Source organism: Panthera tigris, chromosome B3 (genome assembly GCF_018350195.1).
Source record: "Panthera tigris isolate Pti1 chromosome B3, P.tigris_Pti1_mat1.1, whole genome shotgun sequence".
Classification (NCBI taxonomy): domain Eukaryota; kingdom Metazoa; phylum Chordata; class Mammalia; order Carnivora; family Felidae; genus Panthera; species Panthera tigris.
Window position 1 is genome coordinate 36,077,469 of NC_056665.1, and position 27,956 is coordinate 36,105,424.

General features: G+C 43.4%; 1 protein-coding gene and 1 long non-coding RNA gene across 9 annotated transcripts in view; one reads left to right on the top strand and one right to left on the bottom strand.

Annotated features, from left to right (window-relative positions):
- The window catches only part of LOC102953411, a 33,954-nt gene extending 25,669 nt beyond the window's left edge, over window positions 1-8,285 (top strand). The window contains exons 2-3 of one of the 3 annotated variants that reach the window (XR_006218535.1): window positions 307-475; window positions 7,199-8,285. This is a non-coding gene — a long non-coding RNA (uncharacterized LOC102953411). Of the gene's footprint in view, window positions 1-306; window positions 476-1,585; window positions 2,382-7,198 lie in introns of those variants that run through there. The other 2 variants (XR_006218537.1, XR_006218536.1) reach the window with 2 other exon arrangements.
- KIF23 (kinesin family member 23) lies at window positions 1-27,079 on the bottom strand. Of its 6 annotated transcripts, none has more exons than XM_042988508.1 (24): window positions 26,893-27,079; window positions 25,083-25,152; window positions 23,938-24,066; window positions 19,844-19,949; window positions 19,452-19,588; window positions 19,136-19,245; window positions 18,531-18,701; window positions 17,206-17,247; window positions 16,388-16,500; window positions 16,124-16,245; window positions 14,761-14,863; window positions 10,804-10,883; window positions 10,599-10,718; window positions 10,247-10,373; window positions 9,752-9,910; window positions 8,284-8,441; window positions 7,455-7,628; window positions 7,043-7,222; window positions 6,439-6,750; window positions 3,154-3,384; window positions 2,189-2,271; window positions 1,925-2,009; window positions 1,237-1,307; window positions 1-496 (listed from the first exon to the last, which is right to left on the bottom strand). In XM_042988508.1, the coding sequence occupies exons 1-24, from the start codon at window positions 26,901-26,903 to the stop codon at window positions 481-483; spliced, it is 2,910 nt and encodes a 969-aa protein (XP_042844442.1). In that variant the 5' UTR covers window positions 26,904-27,079; the 3' UTR covers window positions 1-480. The 6 variants fall into 6 exon arrangements, with proteins under 6 accessions (XP_042844442.1, XP_042844437.1, XP_042844438.1 ...); XM_042988503.1 differs by having other exon boundaries at window positions 1,931-2,009; window positions 26,893-27,053; XM_042988504.1 differs by lacking the exon at window positions 17,206-17,247 and having other exon boundaries at window positions 26,893-27,053.
- Window positions 27,080-27,956: the final 877 nt, after the last annotated feature.

The following is a 27,956-nucleotide window of genomic DNA, read 5'->3' on the forward strand; positions in this document are numbered from 1 at the left end:
TGGTTTTAGTATTGGCCAGTCACTGACATCTTTATTTTGAAAGTTTGAATTCCCAAATATGTCTAAAGTGCATTCTTGCAGCTAAGCTATAGCAGCATTTGTTTATAAACCCTTAAGAAGTATTCAGACAAGAGCTGGAAAAGTCACAATAAAAAAGTGTGATCTAAATATATTTTTCCTTAATCACCTAGGACAAAACACTTGTGTGAATTAGTTTATAAGTATACAAGAAATATACAAAATAATAGCATTATTAAAAAGTTCATATGGCAAGGCATATAATATAAAAAGTGTGCTGAATCCTAGATATCTTTGGAACCTTCGGGGGAATCTCTGATCTGCACCAGCGTCTGATGTATCTGAGGTCTGCGGTATTCAACAAAGCTGCAGTTCTACAGGGTGACTCTGAAGACTGCTGGCTCTGCTTGGAGAAATCACCAACACAAATGAAAATGTCCTCTCGTTACTGAAACCGGTAGGTCAAGGTTTCTTGCGCCTAAAATGTGAAAACCAGCATTTAGTATTGAGTTTTGCGATCAGTGATACATCCATAGCAATTAGATCTCCTAGGAAGACTTTACAAGAAGTCTTTTATCATGGGAAAGTTCAGATCCTGAGATAGCAAGTAACAGTTATAAACTGTGAGTCTCCAGTATTAAGTTTAAAAAGCAGGACTTCCCGCCTTTATCCTATTGTGGTACTTTTCCAACCTGCCTGAGGAATGAACACCTGTGTTAAAAATGGACACACAGACATGTATAGGTAGACATATGAAAAGAAAGGGTTTTACTAACATGGAAAAAGAATGGGGTATGCATTTAACAGAAGGAAAAGTGTGATTCCTTCCCCTACCGTAAATTCGGCCACCCCGTTTTATTTTACTGAACACTTAACCACTATAAAGAGACCAAGAGGCATGTTCAGAAAGAATGAATTACAGAAATTGCTGTCATCCCTGACTAAAGCCTCCAGCCTCCCCTCCTTATGGGTGATCTCAGTTCAGCCTCCGAGAGCTTTATGAGCATTAGCAAAGTACGAATAAGAGTGAGCAATCTTCCATCACCTCCTGTTACTGCTCTTCCCAAGCCTTCTGAGGTTCTCCGCACCGACTGTGGCAGTCTGCCAAAGCACCCAGATATTCCAAGGGGTAAACAGAAACCACATAATGTCCTCTTAAAGTGGACGGTAGGGAGAAGGGAGAAGCCACACAGAAAGGCCCAGTTAGTCAGGACTCACTTGGGTTGTGCGTGATGCTGATATCCGGGTCCCAGCTGAGATCCTGCTCTCATCTCCACAGCCACAGAACACTGATAGGAAAATTACAGAAGAGGAAAAGATCAGCTCCTCTGTGCAGTCTATAAAACAGTTCTGCTCAGATGGGTTCAGCCAAGGTGACACCCCACATTGCTTTCTAGTGCAGCACAGACAGCTATGTTAAAATACCAGGTATCTGCAGTTTATTTGACTTAAGCCACAAAGATGGTGAGCTGGAAGTGTCCGTAGACATCATCTGGGTAATTTCCTCAGTTTAGGTGAGGAAGAAATGGCCTCCTGACACCACCTGCCCTTCCCATGCTCTTTCCAGGGGAGCCTCTCATCAGGAGTAACAGTTCCACAGGGAAGTTGTGCTTGTGTGAAGATTCCCACCAATTTGATGTGAATTCTTGTCACTCTGCTGTGACGCTCTCTGACCTGATTCTCGGGCCCTATTCCTCTACACTGAAAACAAGGATGCTGAACCAGAGAGCTCCAGTGAGAGCTGATCCAAACCAGCATGAGTCCCTTGGCAGGTTTGCTAGGAACAGAACTACAGGCTGCACTGGCAGTGTGAGAGCCGACCTCAGCTGCTTCCAAGAGCCAGAAAAACAATAAGCAGGGGGGTTAAAAATAGGTTACCCCTTATTTTTATTAAGCAAATATTTACCCCTACCCTTGTTTCTACATCGGTCCATTCAGACTCCGTACCATCTGGTTGGGCAGGTGCTGCCGAGGAAGATCTTCGTTTTCGCCTACAGAAAAAAGGGGAAACAATATGCAACAATTATTTTGTGTCCAGGAACAGGAACAATGTTAAAAATAGGGAAATATCACTACACTCCTTCAGATAATGAATGATACATTTCATAGGATGTTGTGTTCTGCAAGAATAAGCAAGCTAAGAAAACAATAGCCCTTGATGGTCACTCACCCAGTTGGCGATTCTTGTTTTAAAGTCTCAATATCGGTAAACTGAACAGATTGTCCACCACCTCTTGTTTTGTAAACATCACCCTGAAGTCAAGAGAAAAGGTCACCATTACACTTTGATATCCCAAGTGATAAATGTTTCAAACTGAACTTGAGATTCTCCATAAACCAATAAAGTCCCATCCACAAAACCAGATGGTGTTTCTGACTGCTGGGTCTGTACTATTAAAATACTTCAGAAATTATCTCTCACTAAACAAAAGTCCAATGCAGTATAATCAGTAACATTCTTCAGAATATTCCTTTTTGTTCTATAAAAACCACACCAAGGATCAAGAAATCTACCAGAAATTTCTAAATGTTCAAAGGCATTTATACTTTCCTCTGGGTATACCCCACCCCTCATTTCCAAATGACAGTACAGTCGTGTTTGTAACTCTGGTTATACTAAGAATCATCATCTGAATTAAATTTGATATGAAAAACGTTTTTTCCCAGTTGCCTTTTACTCCCCAATTATTCATTGACTCTGCAATCAAAGGAAAATTTTTCTACAGGAAGGGAAGGGAAAGGGCTCTGGGTAGCTCAATAATAAGAAATTTTGCTAGGTCACATTTTAATGTGGGCTTTTTATCTAGAACTGACAAATGGTACAAGTTCTTTGGGCTTACTTTTAAAGTAGTGGTTATAACTATATTAATTACAGTATATAGTAGGATCCTCTAACAGAGGATCCGGAGAATCTGAGCCTCATTCAGTACAGAGCAGCTGATTTAATTGTAGTTTAGCAGATTCATAGCCTGAGCCGTTTTCTAACGAACAAACACAAAGGTCAAAAAGGTCGTATCAACACCCATTTATCTTCGTTGACACCACCTGTGTGTCATCAAAGGAATAGAAGATTAAGTGGTTTTTTGTGAAGTTGACATTTTGTATGTTTTTCGTCCTGTGTAAATTTGTTTTTACCTTGATTAGTTTAGTTTCAATCTCCCCATCGGAGGCTAGTTCCTGGTGGGTCAGCATATACTTCTCACACTTAGCTAGTGCCTTTTCATTTGCAACAGACACTGTGATGGCATGAGGGACATGTGGCTGCATGACTGTTTCAGTTTGCACGTTAGAGGCAGGCTTATGATCTACCCATCTGTCTCCTGCAGAGCGTGATCGTCTGTGTCGGAGACGAATTGGTGGTGCGTTCTGATCAGGTTGAAAGAGGAATCAAGAAACAAGCATAACCCAGAATTAATTTAAGGGTATTATTAGAAGTGCAGCAGGTTTGGCTACATTAGCTGATGATCATATCAAAACAAACGCACAAACATTTTCAAAAGCTCCATATGTTACTCAAATGATTTAAATGTTCTCTTTGTATTTAAACACCAAACCCACAAACATCTCTTAAAACCATCTTGTGTGTTCTACGTTCTGCCAGGGAGCTTCCGTTTCAACAAAACAAAATGGAAGGAAAAATTCTGATAATGCTACTAGGCTTTCCTGTGTAGGTGGTATATTCAAGACCATTCATTTTACATTCTTGATCAAAACTGTTACCTGTGCCTGTCGTTGTGAGGTAATCTGTTAGGTCCACAACTGTGTTAAAGGCTCCAAATAAGGTCAATAAAAGCCTTAAACATGTCACAGGCCTCTAAACAAAAGAGAAAACACTCCTCCTACAAAGACGGACAAAAAATGAAAGCTAATGGCCTGTATGTACAAAATGCTAAAGAACATAAGGTATAATAAGAATTCTATGTATAAAATGATCAAGAGAATGTAAAAGAACTACTTCTGAGTACTTTCTGAGACTTTAAAAGTTCAAATAGAACTTCATGAAAAGTTCAAACACAGTGATGGCTAAAACATACCAACTATTTTTCCTCAAACATTTCATGAAGGTTCTAAGAACCAAACTAAAAATACAGTATCAAATTAGTCTCCATCAATCACACAGTAAAAAACTAGTTGCTGCCAGTCAACTATCATGTAAATTTGGGGAAGTTAAATTTAGCACATTCAGTCTAAGAAAAGGTATCTCACACACAGGACATAGTTCCAAAGATACCCACTGCTTCAAACATCTCCTTTTTGTATAACTAAAAGCAAATGAAACAGTCTGTTACAGGCCAAATCCTTCAAAGCTGGTCGCCTATGAAGATCCCAAGTTGGAAATGCCTGTCTGGGGCGCCTGGGTGACTCGGTTGACTTGATTTTGGCTCAGGTCATGATCTCACAGTTTGTGAGATCGAGCCCCATGTCGGGCTCTGCTCTGATAGCAGGAAGCCTGCTTGGGTTTCTCTCTCTCGCTCTCGCTCTCGCTCTCCTCTCTCTACCCCTCCCTTCCTCTCTCTCACACGCACACGCAAATAAACATTAAAAAAAATAAAATGCCTGTCTGGAGAACTGCAGCGTTTCCCCTAATAAGCACAAGCAACAGCAGAAGCACTGGTGAGAAATGATGCTGCTACAGAACGTGGGCAGTCAGTTTGCCATGCAAGATGCCCAAGCCTCCAAGCAACTAGGAAACCTTCCATTCTTAAAGTGGCCTCAGGCTCTCTCCCAGTCTGTTTCAGTTTGCACGTCGTTACCATTTAGCAAAGGTGATAGTTTTCCTGAACACATTTGGCAGTAAATACATTATGAAACAAGCTTCAGAAAGATAGTTCTTACAATCTACTGTCATTTGTCTACTCGAAGATATTTAAAATTTCTTCCTCAAATTTCACTTTAGTAGTGTAAATTCAGTCCACCTGACTTAATTTTTGGCCAATAAACCTAGATGTGTAGATACTAGCCTAAACTTTGCTGCACTTCTAAAGAGATTTGATTTCAAGTGAGAAGTTAAAGGATCGCTAGTAAATCCTCTTAAGTATCTCAGAGCCAAATTGGATAACACGTTAATGCTGACCAGGCATAAGCAGGCCTTGAATAGTGTTCAGTCTATAAACTTTCATGAAAAATAAAGGGGATTTATTAGACTTGATCAGAAACTCTATCACCATAATTTTCTCCCTAAAATGGTTTAAAGCAAAATCTGCAAAGTAAAAAACTCCGACTTTAGAACACATCTGTGCAGGGTCTTGGTAAATACCTTGCAATTAATTCTTCACTATTCCTGAATAATCAGGAGTGCAGGTGATCTAAATGAAGCTTATCTGTACCTAAATTATACAAGAAAAGCTAAAGCAAATACTATTAACTTGTTAAAAGAAAAATTCTAAAAGCCATATTGAAATTTTACTAAATATAAATTCACAATATTAGCTTGGCCCATTTATTCAGATTCAAAGTAAAAAGTTTATCTTAATCCTTAAGAAAATTTAAACATGAATGACTTTAAACACCCTTGACTGAGGCCAAGCCCTTGTAAATTGAGATCAAGTTCTTCAGATTAAAAGCAACTACTGGACATGCAGACCTTCAGTCGTTACACAACAGACCTGGAGTATTCAAAAACATTGAGTGTCATGAAAATCAAAAAAAGATATAGAATAACCACTTGCAGGGCATTCACTTTGTTAGGCTCATGGATTAAAAATAGAGGATATTTATTCAATTAATGTGAACTTTGTTGGGTTTGGTAAAGACTGTTTATACAGGACAGTCCTTATTAGGGATGAAGCACCACAAAGTGTATGACTGACTTTCAAAAGTTTGAGGAAAACAAGATTGCATATCTGTATAGATAATCACTGGTAAATCCAGGTAAGGGGGAAGGAAGCCACTGTACCATTCTTTCAGCTTTTGAGTTTGAAATTTTTCAAAATAGAAAACATTTTGAGAAAACATTTTTAAAAACAAAAGGTCAAAAGTGGCAAAAAATTTGAGGAAAGGAAACCAAAAGGAAAAACCAATGGAAACCGCCCTCAGCACTCGCACCCCGGTCTGGAGTGCTTAGGAGCAAATGCGGAGGAAAACACGATTACTCCGGGCCAGCCCCGTTGACCTGTGTTCCTTGGCATGGCTGCTGTTACCACATACGTTACAGCTTTTTCAGATTGAAGAGCTAGGCCTCAATTTCAGGGTGATTTCTCCAAGTAATTAACAGAAAAATTAGACCTTATTTATACTGGAGCTCACCCGTCTTCCGTTGAGCTTTCTGAATCAAGTCACACACAAAAATAATAATAATAAAATAAAATAATTAAAAAACAAAAAAGCAAAAAACCAAAAGCAAAAAAAGCAACCGCCACACAAAAGCCCCCAAGATGACGCTCTGTGGCTACGATACTTGAAGAGAATGCTGGCACTAACCCTGCAGCAGCGGTCCTCTTCTGTTTCTACCTCATTTCTGAATGTGGGAACCACCTCCCTGCCTTCGGTCCAGTACAGCCCTCGCCTTCTGTCTGACACGACACAAGTTTTACTTTGTCCTGGCTCCTGCTGCCTACGCCTTGCAACAGATGTGACATTGAGAGGTGTGTTGTACGGAGGAATTTTCTGCTCCCACTCCGAAATACAGGAAGCTACAGAAATGCTGCTGCAAGAGTTAGAGCGCCTATGGAGCTGCGGCTGGCTCAGGAGTTGTTGGCCGTTGGAAATCTGAGCGATATAGTTACTAGAAAGCTAAAAAAACGGAAGAGAAGTTAATGAGCGAGACAAACACTGAGAGAAACAGTTCACTGCTTTTCTATAATTTTAGCGCACGAAGACAACTCTAGACTTAGTTTTACTGAGTTAAAAAAATTTTTAGACCGAATGCGCTACATTGGCGTTGATGGCTAAATTTAGAGATATTTATGCAGAGAAGTTGGCGAAACACAGTAAGTAATATAAACGACAAGTGCTCATCATAGAAAGTCACCTAATCTGAACAGATTTTCCCCAGTGCGGGTTACTCCACAACCACATAACTTACAGGTACTGGTGACGGAGAGACGGCTCTCTGGGTCACTTTCTCCCGGTCCCGCTCCCGCGAAGGTCTCTCTGGCTTTTCAGCTTTGGGCTCAGTAACAATAGCCTTCAGTTGTTTCAGTTTTTCATCTTTGACCCAGAGTTTATTTTGCATCTCCAGCTGCTTGGCTGCCACCCGACGCTCCTAGGTTGGCGACAGCGACACACATCGAATTCAGTTACACCACACAGGCGCAGCGCGTCACCCGGACGCATCGTTTGCCAAGAACGACAGTCCTCCCGTCCCTCCCGCGCTCGCCAGGCCAGGTCACTGGTCAGGAGCTGGAAGGGCGGGCAGCGGCTGCTGGAGCCGCCGTCACCACCACGGACACCCTCCCCCGGGGACGCGAGTGCGGAACGCTGGGAGCGACACTCACGCATTCCTTCTCCCACTTCATTGTCGTTTCTGTCACCATGCCTTGCAGCCTGGCTTCCAGTCTGCGTTTGTCAGAAAACTGCCGCTGCAGCTTCTGGTTCTGAGCTTCGAGTTCCTGCTGCAGGGTGCGCTTGTCTTCCTCATAGATGGTCGTCGTTTTCTCTAAAATCTCAATCTGGGGAAGCAGGCCATTCTGTTCAGCATGTGGCACATAAACACCGCACGTAGCTGTGAAATAAGCTCGCAGAATTTGCTCATGTGGGCACAGTTGTGGGAGGAAAAATCAGGGAGAAAACAGTTTCCTTTAAACTCTCACCTGAATTCCTACCTCCATTCCTAGAAGCGAGAACTTTTAAACAAGTTTCTCACAGAAAAGATGTTTTAACCGACTTCGTGTGAAAATAAGTTTCCCCTGAGAGTAAGACCTGAATTCTCTTTTAGGCTGTTCTCAGACCAGAGAACACTGTGTTGGTTGAGATGGGCTTCTCTGGAATGAATGGGCACCCCTAAATGACACTCAGTTAATGAGAGCAAACATGCTTCACCAGAAGTCAAAAAGCAAGCTACGAGCAGAGCCGAACTCTAGAGAGCCCTCTGGAAAACTCACCTGTTTGGTCCAAGAACATTCCCATCGATCGTTAAAGTCTAACTCATAAAATTAAAGAGTATTATTACCCCTTGAATGCTTTTCATTCCCATTTCCTGTCTTTGGGGTGAGGCGAGGACGAGTAAGAACGCAGTGGTGAGAGGCTCTACAGCAGAACAGCTAAGGCAGAGAGAGCGGTGCTCAACGGCCAGCACGTACGCCCATAAATGATGCCGGCACAAACCTTGTATTCTAAAGTTTTGTTTTTCTTCTCCAGCCGTTCTATTTCCAACTTCTGTCCTGAGATCACCTTTTCTTTTTCATTTAGTTTTCCTTGAATGTAGTTTTCTTTATTTAAAACAGCATTGTCAAATTCTTGCAACAGGGCTTTGAAAGTAATAGCTGAAACAAAAGCATGCAGGCCAAGTTTACTCCAATTCCAAGATGACCGGTGGAATCAACTTTTACTAGTCGGTACTTTGTAAAATGTAGCTAGTCAGCAAATCATGAGGGTTAGTCCATAAAGAGTGTGAGGGGCACCTGGGTGGCTCAGTTGCTTTAAGCATCCAACTCTTGACTTCCACTCAAGTCATGATCCCAGGGTTGTGGGAACGAGCCCTGAGGCAGGTTCCACACTGAGCACGCAGCCTGCTTAAGACTCTCTCCCCTCCCCACCAGCCCCCCCTCTCTCCCTCTCTCTCTAAATTAAAAAAAAAAAAAAAAGAAAAAGAAATCTCTGAGAGAGACATTCCTAAAGGCTGTTTTTCACTGGAAAACACTGGGTCTTTCATTTTGCACTATGACATTCCCTTGTCAACCCTTATAGGTTAAGTCATTTGCTTCAAAACAAGTGCAAAAACTGGATTTAGGATCAGTTGTGGGACTTGACAAGTTACTTAATTTTTCTGAGCACATTTCCTCATTTCAAGACAGGGATATAAATATCACTCATCTCACACCTTTCTTATGAAGATTTAAATGAACCGACGATGATAAAAATTGTTGATCTGTTTCCGAGCACTTAACTACATACCAGGCTGTTCGCTGTTCTGCATGATTTTCATAAATCATCTCATCCCCACGACACCCTCCTAGATAAAACAACTAAAATCTCCATTGTGCAGACATGGAGAGTAAGAAATACATGATGAAGTAATTCGCCCAAAGACAGTTATTAAGATGTAATACATGTGGGGCGCCTGGGTGGCTCAGTCAGTTGAGCATCCGACTCCGGCTCAGGTCATGATCATGATCTCACGTCACGGTTCATGAGTTCAAGCCCCACATCAGGCTCTGTGCTGACAGCTCAGAGCCTGGAGCCTGCTTCACATCCCACTCTCTCTTTGCCCCTCCCCCATTTGCATGCTCTCTCTTTCTCTCTCTCTCACAAAAAATAAAACTAAAAAATTTTATATATAAAAAAAGATGTAATATATGTGAAGTGCCTTGCAAGTAAGTAACTAGTAAGAACTAAAAACAAAGTAGCTATTACTCCACTCTTCTGTGTCCATCAGTGTAAATTTTAAAAAGGGACCGTATACACACCCACCCACCTCTTTATTTTGTTTTATGATCTGTGGGAAGGTTCCGTGTCAATCTAATTAACCAATGCCTTGAGTACTAAGATCCTTAAAGATCTGCCCCACCAGAGAACTCCGATTCACTGCATATTTCTGGAGTTGAAATGATCGCAGACCACTTTTGGCCCTTACATTGTTTGTGAAACTCCTCGATCATCATCTGCCGTAGGTGATGTCGTTTCTCTAATGCTTCAATCAGCCTGGGAAGAGTCTGCTCATCGTTGATATCCAAAAGTTCACAGGATGGCAAAGGTGGAAAACTCTGTAAAACTACTTCTGTAACCAGTGGTTCTGTGTTGAATTATAAAAAAATTACAAGAAGTTACACAGGAGAGAAAGAGCTTATTTAACCAAGTTTAACACTGTGATTAGAACCCCCAACCCCCGGTTCAATTAACCATGCACTTAGAGTTGTCACAATCATACTTCCTTTAAAATGAATTACAAAAAAGGAAGAGTGGGGGGAAAAAGTTACAGTATGTAGCAAAAGAAATTTCATTTATACTCTGGTTCAGAAATTCCCCCCCCCTTCGTTCTTGGGAGGAAGGGAAGTAAACTGTTCTCTCATGTAAAATAGATCTGAAGAGAGACTGACAAACGTGCACATGATGTAACACCGAATCATACCGTCTCCGACTGGACCTCCCCGAGCCTGGTTTCTGTATCTCCTTCCAGGAGTTAAACCACAGATTGCCTTGTCTACTGGTCTTGCCACTTCAACCTCTTGGGTCACTTCTGCAAATCTCATGACTTGCTAAGATACAAGACAGATGGGAGGTTTTTAAATTTTTTTTTTAAATAAACATATCCAAGCCTTTCTTCAGAAATTACTTAATGAAATAATAGATTGGTCATTAGTTCCGTAACTAATGGTTCTGTATCAATTTTAAAAATATTTAGAATGTCATTCTTCACATCCAAATAGTTGTTTTCTCCATAGAAACTCTGAGACTTTATAGGATAAATACGTTAAAATTACCAAGCTTTCTTCATAATCTTCAGCCTTTGGATTCACACACACGATCATGCGTACTTTACCTTCCCCATCAAAGTAGTTCTTGAACAGATGGGTTAACTTTGAATCTCGGTATGGAACCATCTGTAAATAAATTCAAATCCAAATATATAAGGCCAAACAGTGCATACAAACAAAGCTACAGAATTGATGAAAGGCTGTTGCTTACTTTGTTAGTTCCATACATTTGATTTTCTCTCAAGACTTCCATACATGTTCTTAGTGTCATTAATGACTGGTTAATGTTTCCTGACAGAAAAATAGAGACAGAAGACATTTGAAAACAGTAAAGTAGCTAGAGTGTGGTCTGTTTGCCTATAAAATCCCTACTTCATAGAAATATATGGAGGGGTGCCTGGGTGGCTCAGTTGGCTGAGCATCCGAGTTCGGCTTAGGTCATGATCTCATGGTTCGGGGGTTCGAGCCCATCATCCACCTTTGTGCTGACAGAGCTCAGAGCCGGGAGCCTGCTTCAGATTCCCTGTCTCCCTCTCTCTGCACGCCCCCCCCCCCCCAAAATAAACACTGGTGCACATGGGTGGCTCAGTTGGTTGAGCATCAGACTTCAGCTCAGGTCATGATCTCTCAGTCCCTGAGTTCGAGCCCCACATCAGGCTCTGTGCTGACAGCTCGGAGCCTGGAGTCTGCTTCAGATTGTGTCTCCCTGTCTCTCTCTGCCCCTCCCCCGCTCTCGCTCTCTCAAGAATAAACATTTTAGAAAAAAATAAAAAAAAAATAAACACTGAAAAAAACCCAGAGATACTATAGGAAATTACAAATAACAGGTTATAGTGGCTAATTTAAAGATCACTCCCATATGGCCTGGCAGGAACATTCTATAATAGCGGTGTTTCGGGAGAGGTTAAATCCCATCCCTCAAGAATTCTAGTAAAAGGAATGCAACGTTACACTTCCTGGCCCATAAAGTTTCTTCCAAATCTTAAATTCCGTGAGAGAGTGTATTAGATGCAGATGTTTAATATCCTCTATTAACATATTCTCTGCAGCATGACAATTTCAGGCTGTAGTTGGCTCCATCAGCACTGAAGTGTCCCCTGCACCCGGAGGGCCTCGTGTTTCTAACGATCATGGGTCTTAGGGTTCAGCTAACTGCATCCCTTCCACATCCAGACAAGGATTCCTTGGGCAGCATAATGTTACTTCTGACCACTCTGTTTGGATTTCTGAGCCAAGGCGAGTCTGACAGATTAAGCCTCCCATAATGCAGGAGATCCCATTTGCAGAGACTCCCCCTTCCCACATACGTAGCAATTTGTTTATTTTAGAACCTTGATTAGGGTCAGCTAACTCCCACCGTGCTCTCATCCTTGGCCACCTCTCAAAACAGAGCTCGTCTGTGCCTCCATAATGTCCCATGGTTCATGATTCCTCTTCCTTGACCCCAACTCCCAGTGTCCTTCCCGCTCCCGTTGTGTTCTCTGGAACCCAAATTCCTGTTACTAGACTTCCCCACCTCCTCACACCTCTCGCAGAGGGCTCCATCCGTCTCTCCCTAATTGCCAGGGGTTCTGAACCCAGGGTCCATGTTATCCATGGGCACATTTGGGGGAGTCTGCAAACTTGGGTGGGAAATAAATTACACCTTTATTTTGTACTGACTTCTGAAATTTAGCAGTTCCTTTCAATTACGAGCATAGGCCAAAAAGTAGTATTAGTGATACCTGTGATTTTTGTCAGTAGAAACCACAGGTAATTTTATAGCACATTACAGTTTATTGCTGATCTCAAGATATTTATGTTCATTACTGCTTTGAAATTATGTAGTTTTAAGACCTCCTGGTGGATCTTTAATTTAGGCATTAATAAGGAAGCATGTAAATTACTGTAATGACAAATGCTTTAAGAATACTGTTAAAAACACATTTTAATCTAATCGGTTTCCTTTGTGATCCTATGTATTTTATATTATTCATTCAGAAATCTGTGAAGCGTCCATGGGCTTCACCCTGCAGCCACGGCGCAAAGCCCTGCAGCGCTTTAACTACAGACGGGCAGTGCCGCTTCCCCCCGCAGCCTAAGTAAAAGTTGCTTGTTTTCTAAAGCCTGACATTGTATAAGGACGGTGAGCAGAGGGAGGCCAGCAAGATTTGTCCTAGTCCCTAGCTGCCATGCCTTCAGTGTTCCCCCTACACGCCCGGGTCATTTCTGACAAGCTGCCAGAGGCCCCACCTCCCTCGGCACATTGTTCTCTCTTTAGCACGGGAGCCGCGCAGCTATGACGGGCCCTGAAACCTTATCATTCAGAACCGCACCACCTCTTGAAACCTGGGCCCCAACCACCATCTCCCGTTCTTCTCATGCTCACGGCCTAATTTTAGTCACACCTGTTCCTCATCCTAGTAACTCTGGTAGTCCTTTCTGGCTTTTTCCCCAAAGCATCAGAACCCTCCAGTTTCTACTTTCTTGCGTTGAGACAAACCTCTTTTCCCATCAAGGTTAATCCTTTGTCATACCCTGGATCCCAGATTCTCTATCTACATATACATAATGTGGATTTTTTTGTCACCTCACCTGGCTACCACTTTCTCTCTCCTTCCAGGCTCTTTAAATCATTTACCTCAAGTGTTTGTTCCTCCAGGCTCTGCCCTCAGCCTGTTCCCTTCTGTCCTCCAAGAGTAATCTCATCTCCCCTATTGCTTCCGTCATATTGGCAAAACCTAAAGCTGTAAACCTCCAGCCAGCTCTCCTTCCAAATGTGTGCACCTCTACATCCAGTTACTAGGCACTTCACCGGAATAAGCTACCCGTGTCCAACACAAACTCGAACCGCCCACACCTGCACCTCAGACTGCTTTCTCCTCAGTCAAGATCTTGGATCTGCCCTTGCCTCTCCCTGCCTCTCCACATCCAGGTGGCCTTCCTAACTAGCTCACTTTTGTCCAACCCTTGCCTCTGGGTCACATGATTGCGTGTGTGAATTACTGCAAAAGGCTCCCGACTGCTGTTCTTACCTCTGGACCTGCCTCGGTACATTAATTCTCTACACAGGAAAACAATCTTTCTAAAAGACTAATTCCTCATTGACTTTAAGGACCCTGTATAACAGCAGAAAGACACAAGCTTTGAGAATCCACCCGGGCTCCAGTGGTGGGAAAATTTATCTCTCCCAGCCCACTTCCTCATCTGAAAAATGGGTATGATACAGTCCTGAAAAGTCAGAATCAAGAAATCAAGCCCATGCATAGTAGATACTATGATACACACTAGTCCTTTAATAATAGGTAACCACCACTATTCCTTCAGGACAAAATTCAGACTTTTTAGTATGACATACAAGGGTCCTTGTGACCTCGCCTTGCTCTGCCACCCCAGTTGTCATAGGTCATCAGCCCACACCATTTCAGTGACCTTGACTCTGCCATTTCCCCCCCAAACTTGCCCTCACACACACACCCAGATTGGATGAGTGTTCAGATACCAGCACACAGTAGGTACTCCATAAATGCTATTATATGTAAAACGTAACATGAATAGCTACACTAATGAGAGACTAAAAACACCAACAACAAAACACAGATTCCCTTTCAATTTGTTTTTGTGTTCAAAGATTTTTCCCATCTCCAGAAGCCAATTTTCACCAGAATGAATGTTGGAATAACTGTTAAATCACTTAAGTTTAAGGGCCTAGTACTTATATTACTGGCAATAGATACAATATGAATGTAACTTGTTTTATATTCATTTTAATCACTTTTTTTCGTTTTTTTTTTTTAAGATTATTTATTTACCTTGAGAGAGCGCAAGTGAGCGAACCAGGTGGGGAGGGGCAGAGAGGCACAGAAACCCAAGCAGGCTCCACACTGTCAGCACACAAACCGACGTGGGGCTCAATCTCACGAACCATAGGATCACAACCTGAGCCGAGATCAAGAGTTGGATGCTTGACCCACTGAGCCACCCCAGCGCCCCGCTTATCTTGATTCTTAAAACAAGTCAGTGTATGGTCATATATTGATACCAAACCGGCATAACTAAAGAAACAGCACTGACCCCTAACTTTAGCCTCTAAACTATCAAATTACCACCTATCAATAAGCAGATGACAGACTGACACTGCAAGTTCTGGAAAGTCGTAGCAATCACAGGAGTACTATGCTCTGCTCACCAGCTTCCCGTAATCTGTTCCCTTCTGCCTTCGTCCGATTAGTTCTTTCACTTCCAGCAAGATCTACCAGGGACAACTGGCTTATCGTGATTTGTTCCTTTTCCTGAAAGGAAGATCATAACGCCAATAACACAAGGTACAACTGGTTTATGGTGTTCTTTAATTACATTCCTGTCAACGAATTATTAAGTCTTACGAATATAACATTTGCACAATACAAATGGTAGGGCCAAAGGATACATGTTCTGGGGGAAGAGTCCGCTAAAAGCATATGGGCTAAATGAATACATTGGTGAAGGGGACAAGGACTTGCCCATCGTCTGGTGTCTGCATTATACCATGAGCTTCACGAAAGCAGGGACTGCCTCTCAACCAGTGTTGTTCCCTCCGGCATCTCACCTAGCACCTAGCATGCAGCAGGAGCTCAGTCCGCATCTGCTAAGTCTAGAAAAGACCTAATTTTTCTATAACCGGATATTTGACAATTTTATAATCAAACACTTTCATAATACTGTAATTGTAGAATAAGAAATGAAAAGAGGTACATAACTGATATTACTAGATGTGATTCAAAGGAAAACAAGTGTATTTGAAGGCTTGACTTACAAGCATTTTCTAACTAACATTTACGAGTGCTGTCAGTCAGTTCTTAGGCACTGGCCTAAGAACTCTACATGCACTCCCTGCTCTAATCCTCACAACACTATAAAGAGTTTATAACCAGTCAGACAGCTAGTAAATTAACAGGAATCAAAATTCGAATCCTGGTGGTCTGCAATACCCTGCTGTAGTCATGCCATGAGGAGACCTTCTCAGTTTCAAATGGAATTACACTTTAATAGCTTAAAGTTATTAAATGATTTCTACTCAGGCCCAAATGCTTTTACTAATTGATGTAAGCCTTGTAGCATGACAGGCCCAATAGTAACGAGTGATCAGCAGACGGGAGCCCTACTGGCCTATCAGCCAAAAGAAGAACAATTTAGAATTGTCATCTCCTGAACCATACCTACCCTGGGAAGTTAACTGCTGACATTTCGAAACCATTAACTGAATTCCCACATACAAAATGAGTCTTCAGAGATAAAATAATGATCCGTACCTACTTCTTACTTTATCTCCTCTATTAAAGAGATTTATAAAGATTTGTAAACCTTTTTCACAGCAGAATTCCAGGTTCTCAGATTCAATAGCCAGTTTCCCAAAACTACACTCTCTAGTGCAACAATTTTTAAACGTCATCACCTACCTATAATAATTCTAGAGCAGTCTTCATTGCGGCGAAACTTTCCTGTTTTAACTCTAGTTCCAAAAACTAAAGCTTCAGTTAAAACAAGAAAAACTCCACACGCTACACATTTACCTGTAAGACATTGTCTCCATCTGCATCCAAGGGAGCCTGCACTAATTTAATGTTGAACACGCTATGGGAACGGCTGGACTCACGATTCAAATGTGTGTTAGCAATACGTCTCTTTTTCTGGCCTGTGATGACAGAGACATCACTGATTAAACCTGAATTCGATCACTACAGTACTAAAAATTTAACTGCTGTTAAATTATAGTAGCAACTCTCAGGAGTATACTTATTGTTTCAGATTTTCTGAATGTTAGCGTGATTTCTAACCTCTCCAGAAAACTTCAAAAGCCTCCTCAGTAGATTTCACTTCTACTTCTGTACATCCTGCAACGTACATGTTATGGTTCTTATCTTCACGAAGCAATTTGGATTGTGGTGGTCTATGAGAAAGAAGAAAACATTAGTCTCCTAAATTATGGGATACTAATATCTCTCAGTTTAAGACTAGGACTAAAATGCCAGGTGACATGACATCGATTCTTATAAGGGAATAAGCCTAGGCAAGAGCTCCGAAAAACATTGAACTTGGGTAAGTGTAAGGATGTATAGTCAAGATTAGTTACATAACAGGAGAACAGGAACCTACACTGTTTTAGAAGCTTTGCTATAATTTGTTCTAGTAAAGCACACAAAACACTTCCTAAACGAGTAGAGATCAAAATAGTAAGACGGCAACATCACATGCACAGGTTAAGCATCAGAATCTAGCGGGCATTTCCCTAATTGTAAAAGAGAGAGCCGGTCCCGACATCAGAGTCCGCAGAAGACAGATTCAGGAAGAGTTTGGTTTATACCAGGAGTGGCAGTCCTTTCAGAGTGGCTGCTCGAGTTCCGGTCTGTACGGTAGGATAAGGATAGGAAGGGCGCCACCTGCTCGGCCTGCCTCATGCACGGTGGGGGCACAAGCGAGTGCCGGCCACCACTGCTCAGTGAATGGCAGGCTGCTGGGAAGCAGGGAGGGGCTTAGAGGCAGCAGGCAGCCCAGTGCCAAGGACACACCAGCTCCGTGCAGACTCGCCACAGATGCCAGCCGCTAGTACAACCACACCCTTCTCCTTAAGAAAAGAGTCAGCATGGTCACATACACAAACTCTGTGCTCCTCATGGGCGTGCTGCAGCTGTTCCACCTACCGAAGGAAGAGGGTGTGAGCTACGTGACAGTCACAGGATCGGCTCCTCAAAACCCTCCACTTGTAATGTTTCTTCATCGTATGTAAAAACACTTCAAAGTTAACCAGCTTGGAAGAGCAGGCTAAACACCACCCTCGCAAATTAAATCCGAATTCAGGGCCAAATACGCACCCGGTGGGTTCATTCAAGGAGTTACCAGAATGGTTGTTAAAAGGCGTGCAAGGCACATGTGTCAGCCTTACTTTCGTAAAACTAAATAAAACCAAGATAGGCTTCTTTGAAAATGATCGCATTTAGAACCCACCAACAAAGAACCTTGGCACGTGAGCAAAAAGGCAAGGGATCGGGAGCAACGAATGACATCACAAAAGTTTAGGAAAATGGGTAAACGTGACCGATACTCTGAAACAAATGGGAAAGTAAGTAATCTGTACATTGTTTAATGTAATTTATTAAACTCTTTCAGTCTGATGGTTTTCTAAATATCCAGCTGTTTCTCCAATAATGTTCAATTAGACACACACACACACACACACACACACACACAGGTCTACATACTATTTATGTTCTGAGAGGCTCTAACAAAGACAGCATTGAAGATAAACATTTAGCTTGAGAACAAAACCATCAACTCAAGAGCAAGATACTAATGTTAAATGAGACTCCAGAGTCTGCTCTGGCACAGGCGCGGATTGGGATGCCAGGCTGGAGTTGTTCTTCAGTCTGAGCAGGCCAAGACCCAAGGAAATCTAAGGAGTTGTCTTTTAACTCTGGCAGAGTGACGATACAGATCACTTCCTATGTATGAATCAGTGATAGAAGACCTGTATTAGTTGTATAGACAATAGCTTTGGGCTCCTCCCTGCAGAGGTCACCGACCACAGATGGTTAATGTGGCTACAAACTCCCCACACTAAGTATTCGGTGCTTGAAAGGTGACCGCAGGTAACCCTCACCCTTAGGACACTTCCTTATGTGATCATGATCCTTCTCAAGATAATAGCCCCGAGGCCAAGAGTTTTCAAAAGTAATGTCTAAGGTGAGTATTCAGGTCTCTCTTCTCCTTAGACACCTTAACCCCCTGGTGCCCTGACACAGCTGCAGATCCAGTCAAGAATAAAACTACGCACCGAACGCCAACCGTACGATACACAAGTTACCTTTCATTTTGAAAACAAAAGCACGATTACCATTTATCACTGAGGAAACTAAAGCTCACTGAGGTCGAGTGGCTTCCCCAAGGTGAAGCAGCTAAGATGGGACTCTCTCCACTACTTACTTAGGCTTTATGGGATCAAACGGCACCTCTTCCAACAGATCATATATGTAATTGTTATATATTTCAATATACGAGACAAATACACCATAGACACTGTCTTCATCGACCTCTTCTGCTTTGCAAAATTCTTGTACATTTATCATATCTGCAAACTCTGGGTCTACTTGTCGTCTGAAAAAAGAAAAGGGCCAAAAAATCTGCTTACTCTTTGTGAGTCAGAATCAAAAGTAAAGATCCCAAGAGGAAACTGAGAGAGAGAACGTAAGCGGCCTGTCACCGCAAACAGCAGTGCGTAAAGCAGTCTGTCCATGCTCCTGGTCAGCCGACAGCACCGCCGTGTCCTCCCGCATACACACGGCACCGACTTTTATACCCTCTCCACCAAGAGCGGCACCTTCTCTAAACAGTAATTCAAGAACACTGTGCTCAAAACCAAAGAGGACATCTGAGCAAATAGACTTAATTAAGAACATTCCTCAACTTTGATCTCACTGCAGTCAACCGTCAGACCAACCACCCTTCACTTTCACCATCCCGGGTGCCTGAGGAAACCACCAGACAGGGTTCCCCTCAGGCCAGTGTCACATACAAATGTAATTACTTACTTGCCAGAGGGGGTCTTTGGATTGGGCATGGCTTCCCTTTTCTGCCGTTCTAACAAGGCGTCAACTTCACACTGTATATCCATGCTATTCCTGTCATTAGATTTAAAAACCTGAAGTGGAGGGTAAAATCAGACCATGATTTTTAGATTTGACTTAAATAGTAAGAGACCTAGTTCAGAAATAAGAAACATTTACTATGTAAGGTTTCAGAATGTACCCAGTTTATTAGGAGTTCTCCCTTAACACTACATCCACAGGTATCTCCGTCTCTATGCCCTCAGGTGAACTAGTCACAACACAAAAGAATTACACTTACATATCGTTTAGCTTGAAATGTGCCTATACTGTTAAAGATCATGTCCAAACAACGAGGAAGCAGACCTCCTTCCCCTGGAGAGCCAGTCATTGTGTGAGTTTTTCCACTTCCTGTCACACCATATGTAAAAAGGAGACCTACAATGTAGCAAGTCACATCGAGTTATATATTAAGTCAAGTCCTCCGCTCTTTTTCCTTCTTTCATAGCATTAAAAAACACGTAAAATTAACCAGCTCAAAAAAACAGGGTTTATACCACCCTTAATGTTTTATACCACATTTAACAAATTAAATGTGAGTTCAAGACCAACCATAATCAAATACATAAGTATCAAAAGAGTTTTGTGAGGCAGACAGAAAGGAAAACGCAGTGAAAACTCCAGTACCCATACCATTTTTGCCATGAATGAGGTCATCTACCAAGGGATTAGCCACAACATCAAAGAGCTCCTTCTGGGTGGTATGAGTGCCAAATACTTGTTTAAATGAATACTGCGTCTGTGGAGAAGGGAGAAATAAAAAGCATATGAATGGCATTTCACTCTAAGCTAGAAATACATCTGTTTTAATGTATTCAGATGTTGCTTTAAGGTGTAGACACAAAGAAAAACCATGAAGTCTTTAAATTCTTAAAGACTTTAAAGTCTTTAAGGAACCCTTAAAAAAGGCATGATGTACCTCAATCACACCACTTATAAATGATAAAGATTTACAGTTACAACTACTGAAGAGAATGTAGAAGTCTTAAGCCCACTAACACATCACAGACCACGGCAGATTTTAGACGACAAAGAGCAAAAATGACCATGACTCAGTTATGAACTTGTGAAAATCATCGGGCATCATTACTCCACACACTAGTTTGCTCTTTTAAAATGACACAGCAGTCAGGGCGCCTGGGTGGCTCAGTCGGTTAAGCGGCCAACTTCAGCTCAGGTCATGATCTCACCATTCACCGGTTCGAGCCCCACATCGGACTCTATGCCTGCAGCCTGCTTCAGATAGTGTGTCTCTCTGCCCCTCCCCTGCTCACACACACACTCTCTCTCTCTCAAAAATAAATTTAAAAACATTAAGAAAAAAATTTTTAAATGGCACAGCAGCATAAAACCAAGTGTCTTATTGTACTGTTTTAAAACCAGAAATGAACTATAAATTAAATTTCCTGAGTTCTTCTATGAAATTTTAAATAAATCGTGACCTTGAAAAAATCAACACTTCAATTATCAAATCTCTATCAAAATAGGATTATTATAAAGTTATAATCATAGTACCAAAAATATTACCAAACTCCTACCTGGAAAATTAGGTTGGGGAATATAAGTATATTTTAATGTCAATTAAATTGTCCTAACTGGGCAGGGGCTGGAGTTCTATTATTTCCATTTTTGTTATTTTTTAGTTTTTTTGTATTACAGACCTTGCGGTTTTGTCTGTGACCTTCTTGCAGGTTTTACTTCATGAACGTCAGTGCTAGGTTATTTGTTGTATGAGCATTTGCTGGAATTTATTACGGAGTATAGCATTGTCAAGTGGGACCCCTTTCCTGTTTCATACCCTTTTCCTTAAATTCAGCCTGCACAGATATCACTATCACAACCCTTACGTTTTTTAAAGTAGCAGTTTCGTCCCCCCAAGAGGAGACACGTACCGATTAGTACTCAAATATATAATAAGACAGCAGCTGGCCCTGAGCAGTGGCCAGGCACTGCCTTCGCATGGCAGTGACTCGTCTCACTCTCACCTGTGATTACATACTGTGAATTATGTTCATTTTACAGCTCGTTATAGATCACACACACAGCCTACTTCAGCTAGGCTAACTCTTCACTTTGCAGAAGTTTTTATTCTAATCCTGTAGATCAGCTGTAGAGTTCATAAGAGGTATAAAGAATCAGACCAGGAAGGACACACCTCAGGTAGTACCAGCAGGTTAGTTAGATGACCTCCAAGTCCCTGTGAACAAACCCCTCCTTTCCAGCAAAGAAAAGCAAGGCCCAGGGCAGGCACCTGCCCAAGCCTACAGCGCTGACTGGTTGCAGCCATTTTCAGTCCAGCACCCTTTCCAATTTTCGGCCTTGCCTTCTGTCACAGGCAATGAGAGCTACTAATCCCCACCAAACTTTTTGTCCACTTATACATGCTTGAAAGTAAGTCCAATTAAAGAAGTGAAGTTCTTCATAGTAAGTCAACTCTCAACTATCTGACATCTTCGAAAACCCAGTCCTCCATGAAGCCTTTCCAGACCATTCGTGCTTCATCCATATTCACTGAATGGGGCACAGGACAGAGAAGGTGCATATCCTTGAAGCTTACACGATAGCAGGGGAAAGAGACAAAAAACAAACCTCTAGATGCAGTAAGTGCTACCAAGGAAGCACATAAAGGGCAGAGCGGGAGAGAAGGGGCTAAGGTGTAAGGGTGCTACTTCCGATAAGGTCGTCTGGACAGTCTCTCTGAGGCGGCGATTTTTAAGCTGAAATCCAAAGATGAGGAGCCATCCATGCTAAGAGCCAAGAGAAAGAAAAGTCCAGGCGAAGAGAACAAGCCTGAAGCAGGATCTGGGCTTATCCAAGGAACTCAGAGGATCGGATGAGTACTAAGAGAGGAGGGTGGAGAAGCAGGAGGCAAATTAAGCAGGGTTTTGCCCATTTAAAGACATTCTGCCTTGAAAGATTTTAAACAGGAAAAAGGTCAGATCGGATTTATGCTTTAAAAGATCTCTCTGGCGGCTTTTAGAAAATGGACTGGAGAATAAGATTCAGAGTGGGAGCGAGCAGTCCAGTTAGATTTCAGAGTAGGGTCAGCAAACCAATGGACCTCTGAGAACTGCTTGTTTCCTATCTAGGAGGAGATAATTCCAGAAATGGAGAGTAAGTTTAGAAACTTCTGTAGCCACCTGACACGGCTGCAGCATCCCCGCACGTGATCAGGAGGCTCATCTCGTTGAACAGATTGTAAGCTCAGCTCTCGATGGTCTCACTCAGATGGCAAAGCTGCACAAAAGGATCAGTCACGATGCACTGAAGATTTTAAAAAGCTGTTCCTTCAGCACCGATCATTTGAGAAGTCCTAGTCTTGGTGATTCATAACAGGGCTGAGACAAGGGTGGCGGCAGTGGAGATAGAAACAAAAGGACACTTTCACATTGGAGAAGGGATAGAATCTACTGATGCATGAGATACAAGGGGAAGAGACAGCGGTACCATTTATTTGGGAGAGAAGACAAGGGAGGAAGTGATTTAGAGGGGACGTGTAAAATTTCAGGTGCCTCCGTGACATCCAGATAGTGGACGTTTGACTTTAGAGCTGACAGGTTTCGACTGGAGATCAACTCCAGAATTATTGTGACATAACCAACATTTAAAGCCATGAGAAAGGGTAGAGGAGAGAGTCCTGGGTGAGGGCACCTCAGTACTGAGAGGTTGGAAAAGGAAGAGGAACCTGCAGAGAGTGGCCAGCGAGAGCCGAGAACACAGAGACTTGGACGGGGAGACGGCAGAGGGCTTCAGGAAGGAGGGGACTGCTGAGAAATACGTTATGAGGACCAGAGGCGTCTGTCAAAATGTTAGCGGCCCAGAGACCACTGGTGGGCTTCTGACGGTTTCACAAGAGCAGCGTGCACACGAGTGAGACAGCTCGACAGTAGAGACAACAGCCCAAATAAACGTTTTCTTCTGCATTCCCACAGTCCCTCTCTTTCAGCACACCTGTCTGTCTCCTCTCGATACGAAGGTTACCTGTTTTCTATCCGTGCCCCCAGTTAAGTTGTTAGCTCCGTAAAGGCAAAGATTGTGTCTTACCCATAAAATCTTCTGCCCTGCAGCTTTAGTGCAAGATGTTTGAACTGCATTCAACTCACTTTGCTCAAGATTTTACTAAAAATAACACTTCTCAAGAGGTCGAAACAAAAACACAATGCCTATTGCTATTTTATTTTTAAATGTTTATTTTATTTATTTTGAGAGAGAGAGAGAGAGAGAGAGAGAGAGAGCGCGAGCGAGAGCACGAGCAGGGGAGGAGCAGAGAATCCCAAGCAGGGTCTGAACTATTAGCATGGAACCTGATGCAGGGCTTGAACCCATAAACTGTGAGATCATGACCTGAGCCAAAACCAAAAGTCAGACGCTTAACCACTGAGCTATCCAGGTGCCCCCCGCCATTGCTACCTTAATCTGCTTATGAAATTGAATATGTGTGTGTGTATAGCCACCTAGCACAATCATTCTGCATTAAACGATCCCTGACGTGCTCTAAAAAACAATATCCAGTACAAGAAATTACATTATAAAGGCAATCCTCTACCTCAAGGATACCAAACGTATGCCTAGCCACACTTTATATATGGTGGTTATAGGGAAGTAAACAAGTTTTTCAAAAAAGTAGAAACGTGAATTTTGTTAAATGGAAAAAAATGAAAAAGCCCTGCAGGAAAAATCGAGTAAATCATATCAAGTAAAAATAGCTTGGGTCCAATGGCAATTACCTCCTTATAGTCTCCATTTCGGTTGAGTCTGTAACCCTCAGGAGTATGAAGTTGAACGGTCGTATTATTGATCACTTCTATGCAACACTCTTGATCAGGAAGGCTCAGTGGGCGCACCCTACAGTATACCTGAAAATACAGGAAGGGACTTTAAGAACAAAGGTTGACTTTTTACCTGACTTTTCATTTAAGCTTCCCATTTGTTCGTTCAACATTTGGTCTCTCGATATTAGAGATTCATATAAACTTAGAGCCATGAAAACCAAAACTTGCTACCAGAAATGGTCAGATGCACACAGATATATTAGACATTAGAGAGATTTTTAAATGCACCTACAGTTGAAGTAAATTTGGATAACAAAAGCATCAAAGTCACACAGCTTCTCTTCACTGTTGTACAGGCACAAATTTAATAAAGTTATACTATTACTAATTTTAAAAATCTCTAAAATCAACATTACACAATGAGAATTTGAAAAGCTGTTAGAATTGTTTGAAACTGAATGTCAAGCAAAACTTGACAGCTTAACACTCAGTAAATATACAAATAAAGTATAAAGTGCCACATCCTAAACACATCTTCTCAATCAGTGATAGGGTTGAGGAAAAACTATTCAGCTTGCAAAAAGCATCTAGTTCCCTCAACTTAGAACAAGAGACACATTCCTGTGCCAGTGAAGGACAGACAGAAAATATCCCAGAGCAAATCAAACTACTATTTTTTGCATTTGACTTTAAAAGCAAGGTCCCAGATCTGAAACTAGTGAAGTATGTGCAATTTTGAGAAGTTTACTAGACTGAATTTAGCTATTCTACAGCAGAGTCTTTATGAAGCATGCCATCAATTACTATTTAATGGTGGTGAAATGGGGAGGACGCTCACCGGAGCAGAAATTCCTACCTCCAGCCGAGAGTAGGAAGAATTCTCTGGGACAGCTGAAGAACATTTTTCATCATTTAATTGTTCAAATCATAATTAGTTACAGGAGTTGTGCAATTGACAACCAAAGATTTCATTTTGCTGGACTAAAGAATCCTACATGGAGACAAAATCTCAAAGCTGAGATCTCCATCCCTTCCAAACACACACAGAAGACAGAAAAGGACTGAAGAAGAAAACACACAAATTCACAGAGAGACCTTACCCCAACTGGGTCTTTAAGACTCGTTTGGGATCCTTTCTTCACTAGAAGTTTCCTGGGCGTCTTAGTCCTCCTGGTCATGGGTTAAAAAAAAATTCTGTTCAAACTAACGTACAAAAACCTCACCTATAATTCACAGGGAGACAACCTTCCTAGAGCTTATAAAGTTATCCCTTAGCAGTTTCAAAACCTCACCCCCCAAATAACTAAGAATATGCTGCATTAGAAGAATGTGACACACATAATGCAGAAGTAAAACTGGGTTTAGGAGACATTTTTGGTTCTAGATGTGCCTACTTACTGTTTGAATAGTTCTATATTTTAAGTAGTTTGCATATTTTCTTGAACAATTTTACAGAAGCATGACAAAGTTGAAAAATCTACAGATAATTGACCACACTCATCTTGAAGGCACTTACCTATGCGCACAAGCACACACAGCGCTCTGACGGCCCTTGCCAAGGCAGACTGACAAGCTATTGACTTCACCAAATTATAAAAATGCAGATGGAGGGGCACCTGGGTGGCTCAGGTCATGATCTCACAGCTTGCGGGTTCGAGCCCCGCGTTGGGCTCTGTGCTGACAGCTCAGAGCCTGGAGCCTGCTTCAGATTCTGTGTCTCCCTCTCTCTCTGCTCCTGCCCAACTCGTGCCTTCTCTCTCAAAAATTAACATTAAAAGTTTTTTTAAATAAAAATGCAGATGGACGGATCCATTTTTTCATCAAGATCAAGGTCTATACTTGTAAGGAACAACTGTTTATTGAGTTCTCCACGCTATCATCCTTTGTCCCCAAACAAATTTTAGTCTCCAAACTGCAATTTCTCTTGCTCTCTTAGAAACAAAGGAAAAAGATATTTTGACTTCAGTTCACCAATTTCTCCAGCATGCCCCTTTCCTCCACCAACCCCCACATTTATCTGTCGTGTAGATGAACACTTAACATCAAAATTAAGTGAAATTACTGGCATGGGCTACGGATTATTAAAATATTTTCTCAACATGTTCCAAGATGAAACAAGCAAATTAGTGTTTTAAGTACAAACTATTACGGTAGGTTTACTTAAACTCAACTTTTTTTTTTTTTTTTAAGATAAAGATTTTGACTTTGGCCTCAAGAGAACAAGCTGCTTTTTGCAAATGACAGCCCTCCCCTCCGCGCAGGGATTGCTGTACCCAGAGCGGTGAGTGCTCGGGGCAGCGCAGCAACGCCGGCCGACTGCGGGGGGGGGGAGTGTGGGCGTGGGCGCCCGTGGGCGGAGCGGGGCTGTCAGCGGCCCCAGACCGCGGCCGAAGAAACTGGTCTCCGTCTCAAGGCCACCGGCTAGGCTCAGAAAAGCACGCCGCGCTCCCGGGTGCCAAGGCCCTCCAAAGACCGAGGCCTCCTGGCTCCCTCAACCCCGGGGCACAGCCCGCGCGCGGGGAGTCCCCCGGCCCGCACTACCGCGGCAGAGTGCAACCCGGACGAGCGGGCGGACAGGAGGGAAAGAGCTGGGGGGCGGCGGTCCCGGAACCAGGTGGATGGCAGCCCGGCTAACGGGGACTCGGGTCGCGGCACAGACCTCCCCGCTCCCCCCGTGGGCCGACCTTTCCTACCCCCGGGAGGCCGGGGCGGGACGCCGGGCTCCGGGCGGCAGAGGGCGGGGTGGAGGCTGGAGGGCGCGCCGCGGCCGAGTCTCCGCGCCCGGGCTCCCCCTAAGCGGCCCACGCGGGGGCTCCCACTTTGGGGGGCAGCGGCCCGGGCCGCGCAGGGCTCCGTGCGGACCGCGCGGCCGGCTGCGACGGGAGACGCCGGCCCCGGCCCGGTACTCACGCTGGCTTCATGGCAGCGGGCTCCGTGCTGCCCGGAGGCGCGCGCGGGACGCCGGGCTCGATCTGGCGGGCTGGCGAGGGCGGCAGGCCGCAGGGACGGGCTACGGGAAGCGGGACTCCACGGCTCAAGCGCGGCGCTCCGAGAAGCCGGTCGACGCCGCCGCGAGCCCAGGTGAGCTCGCGCCCGGCGCATTTCAAACGAGCCAATCAGCGCCCGCCCGCGCGGAAGGGGCGGGGCCTCAGAGGAAGTGGCTGCTCTGCCGGAAGTGGCGCTCGTCTCCTAGGCGACCGCGGGAGTGAGGCGCGAGTTGTCTGCGTCTCTGGGCTGCGCTCAGATGTAATGAAGTCCATCCCCTTCCATTTTCCCACGAGGAAACTGAGGGCTTATTTTACTACAGTACAAGAAGTCCAACGGAAGGGTCAGTCCAGCGTGCATGCAGAGGTCAGCGGGGTTCCCGCACAGGAGTGTCCTATTGTGCGGTGCCCTGCACAGCCAGACTCCGCGTCTGGCTTCCATATCACCACATCATGTTGGCGTGCTCTCCCCGCTTCACGTTTCCTGGGTTCTCCCTCCCTGGTTCCTCCAGCTCTATCTTATATATACATTCTCTTATCAAATTATTTTCTCTTTTATCACATTCTTAGCAATGTTTGATCCTGAGCATTGCTAAAAAGAAAACCACTGGCCCAAGATGGAGTCCCTTATGCTATGCCAGGTCACCAAACCGGGGCTTAATATCTAACCTAAGTGTAGTTTCTACCCCTCCCATAAACGTACTCTGAACCGGTCAGTCAGGAACTTTCTGGTCCGCACCAATGAGGTAATCTGTCGCAGGGGCCCTCTCCGTCTCCCCTCTCCCCCTGCCCCCTACCAAAGGAAGATGAGATGACCTTCCAAATAAGACCCCTGCCCTCCCCGCTTAGGGATGGTGACCTGGCCTGAAATAATCCTGACTTTTCTTTTACCAGTAACTTCCTTACGCTACCCTCCTTCCTATGAAAGCCTTACATTTTGTACGGCTCCTGGGAGCATCTCTCTGCTTGCTAGATGGGATACTGCCCCAT

Excerpts from the sequence above, each read along its gene's own strand:
- KIF23 (XM_042988508.1), bottom strand. Across the intron at positions 24,067-25,082 it reads GTCTTAAAGACCCAGTTGGG|GTATACTGTAGGGTGCGCCC; the intron begins GTAAGGTCTCTC and ends CTGTATTTTCAG. Across the intron at positions 10,884-14,760 it reads GAACAGATTACGGGAAGCTG|GAAACATTAACCAGTCATTA; the intron begins GTGAGCAGAGCA and ends TTTTTCTGTCAG.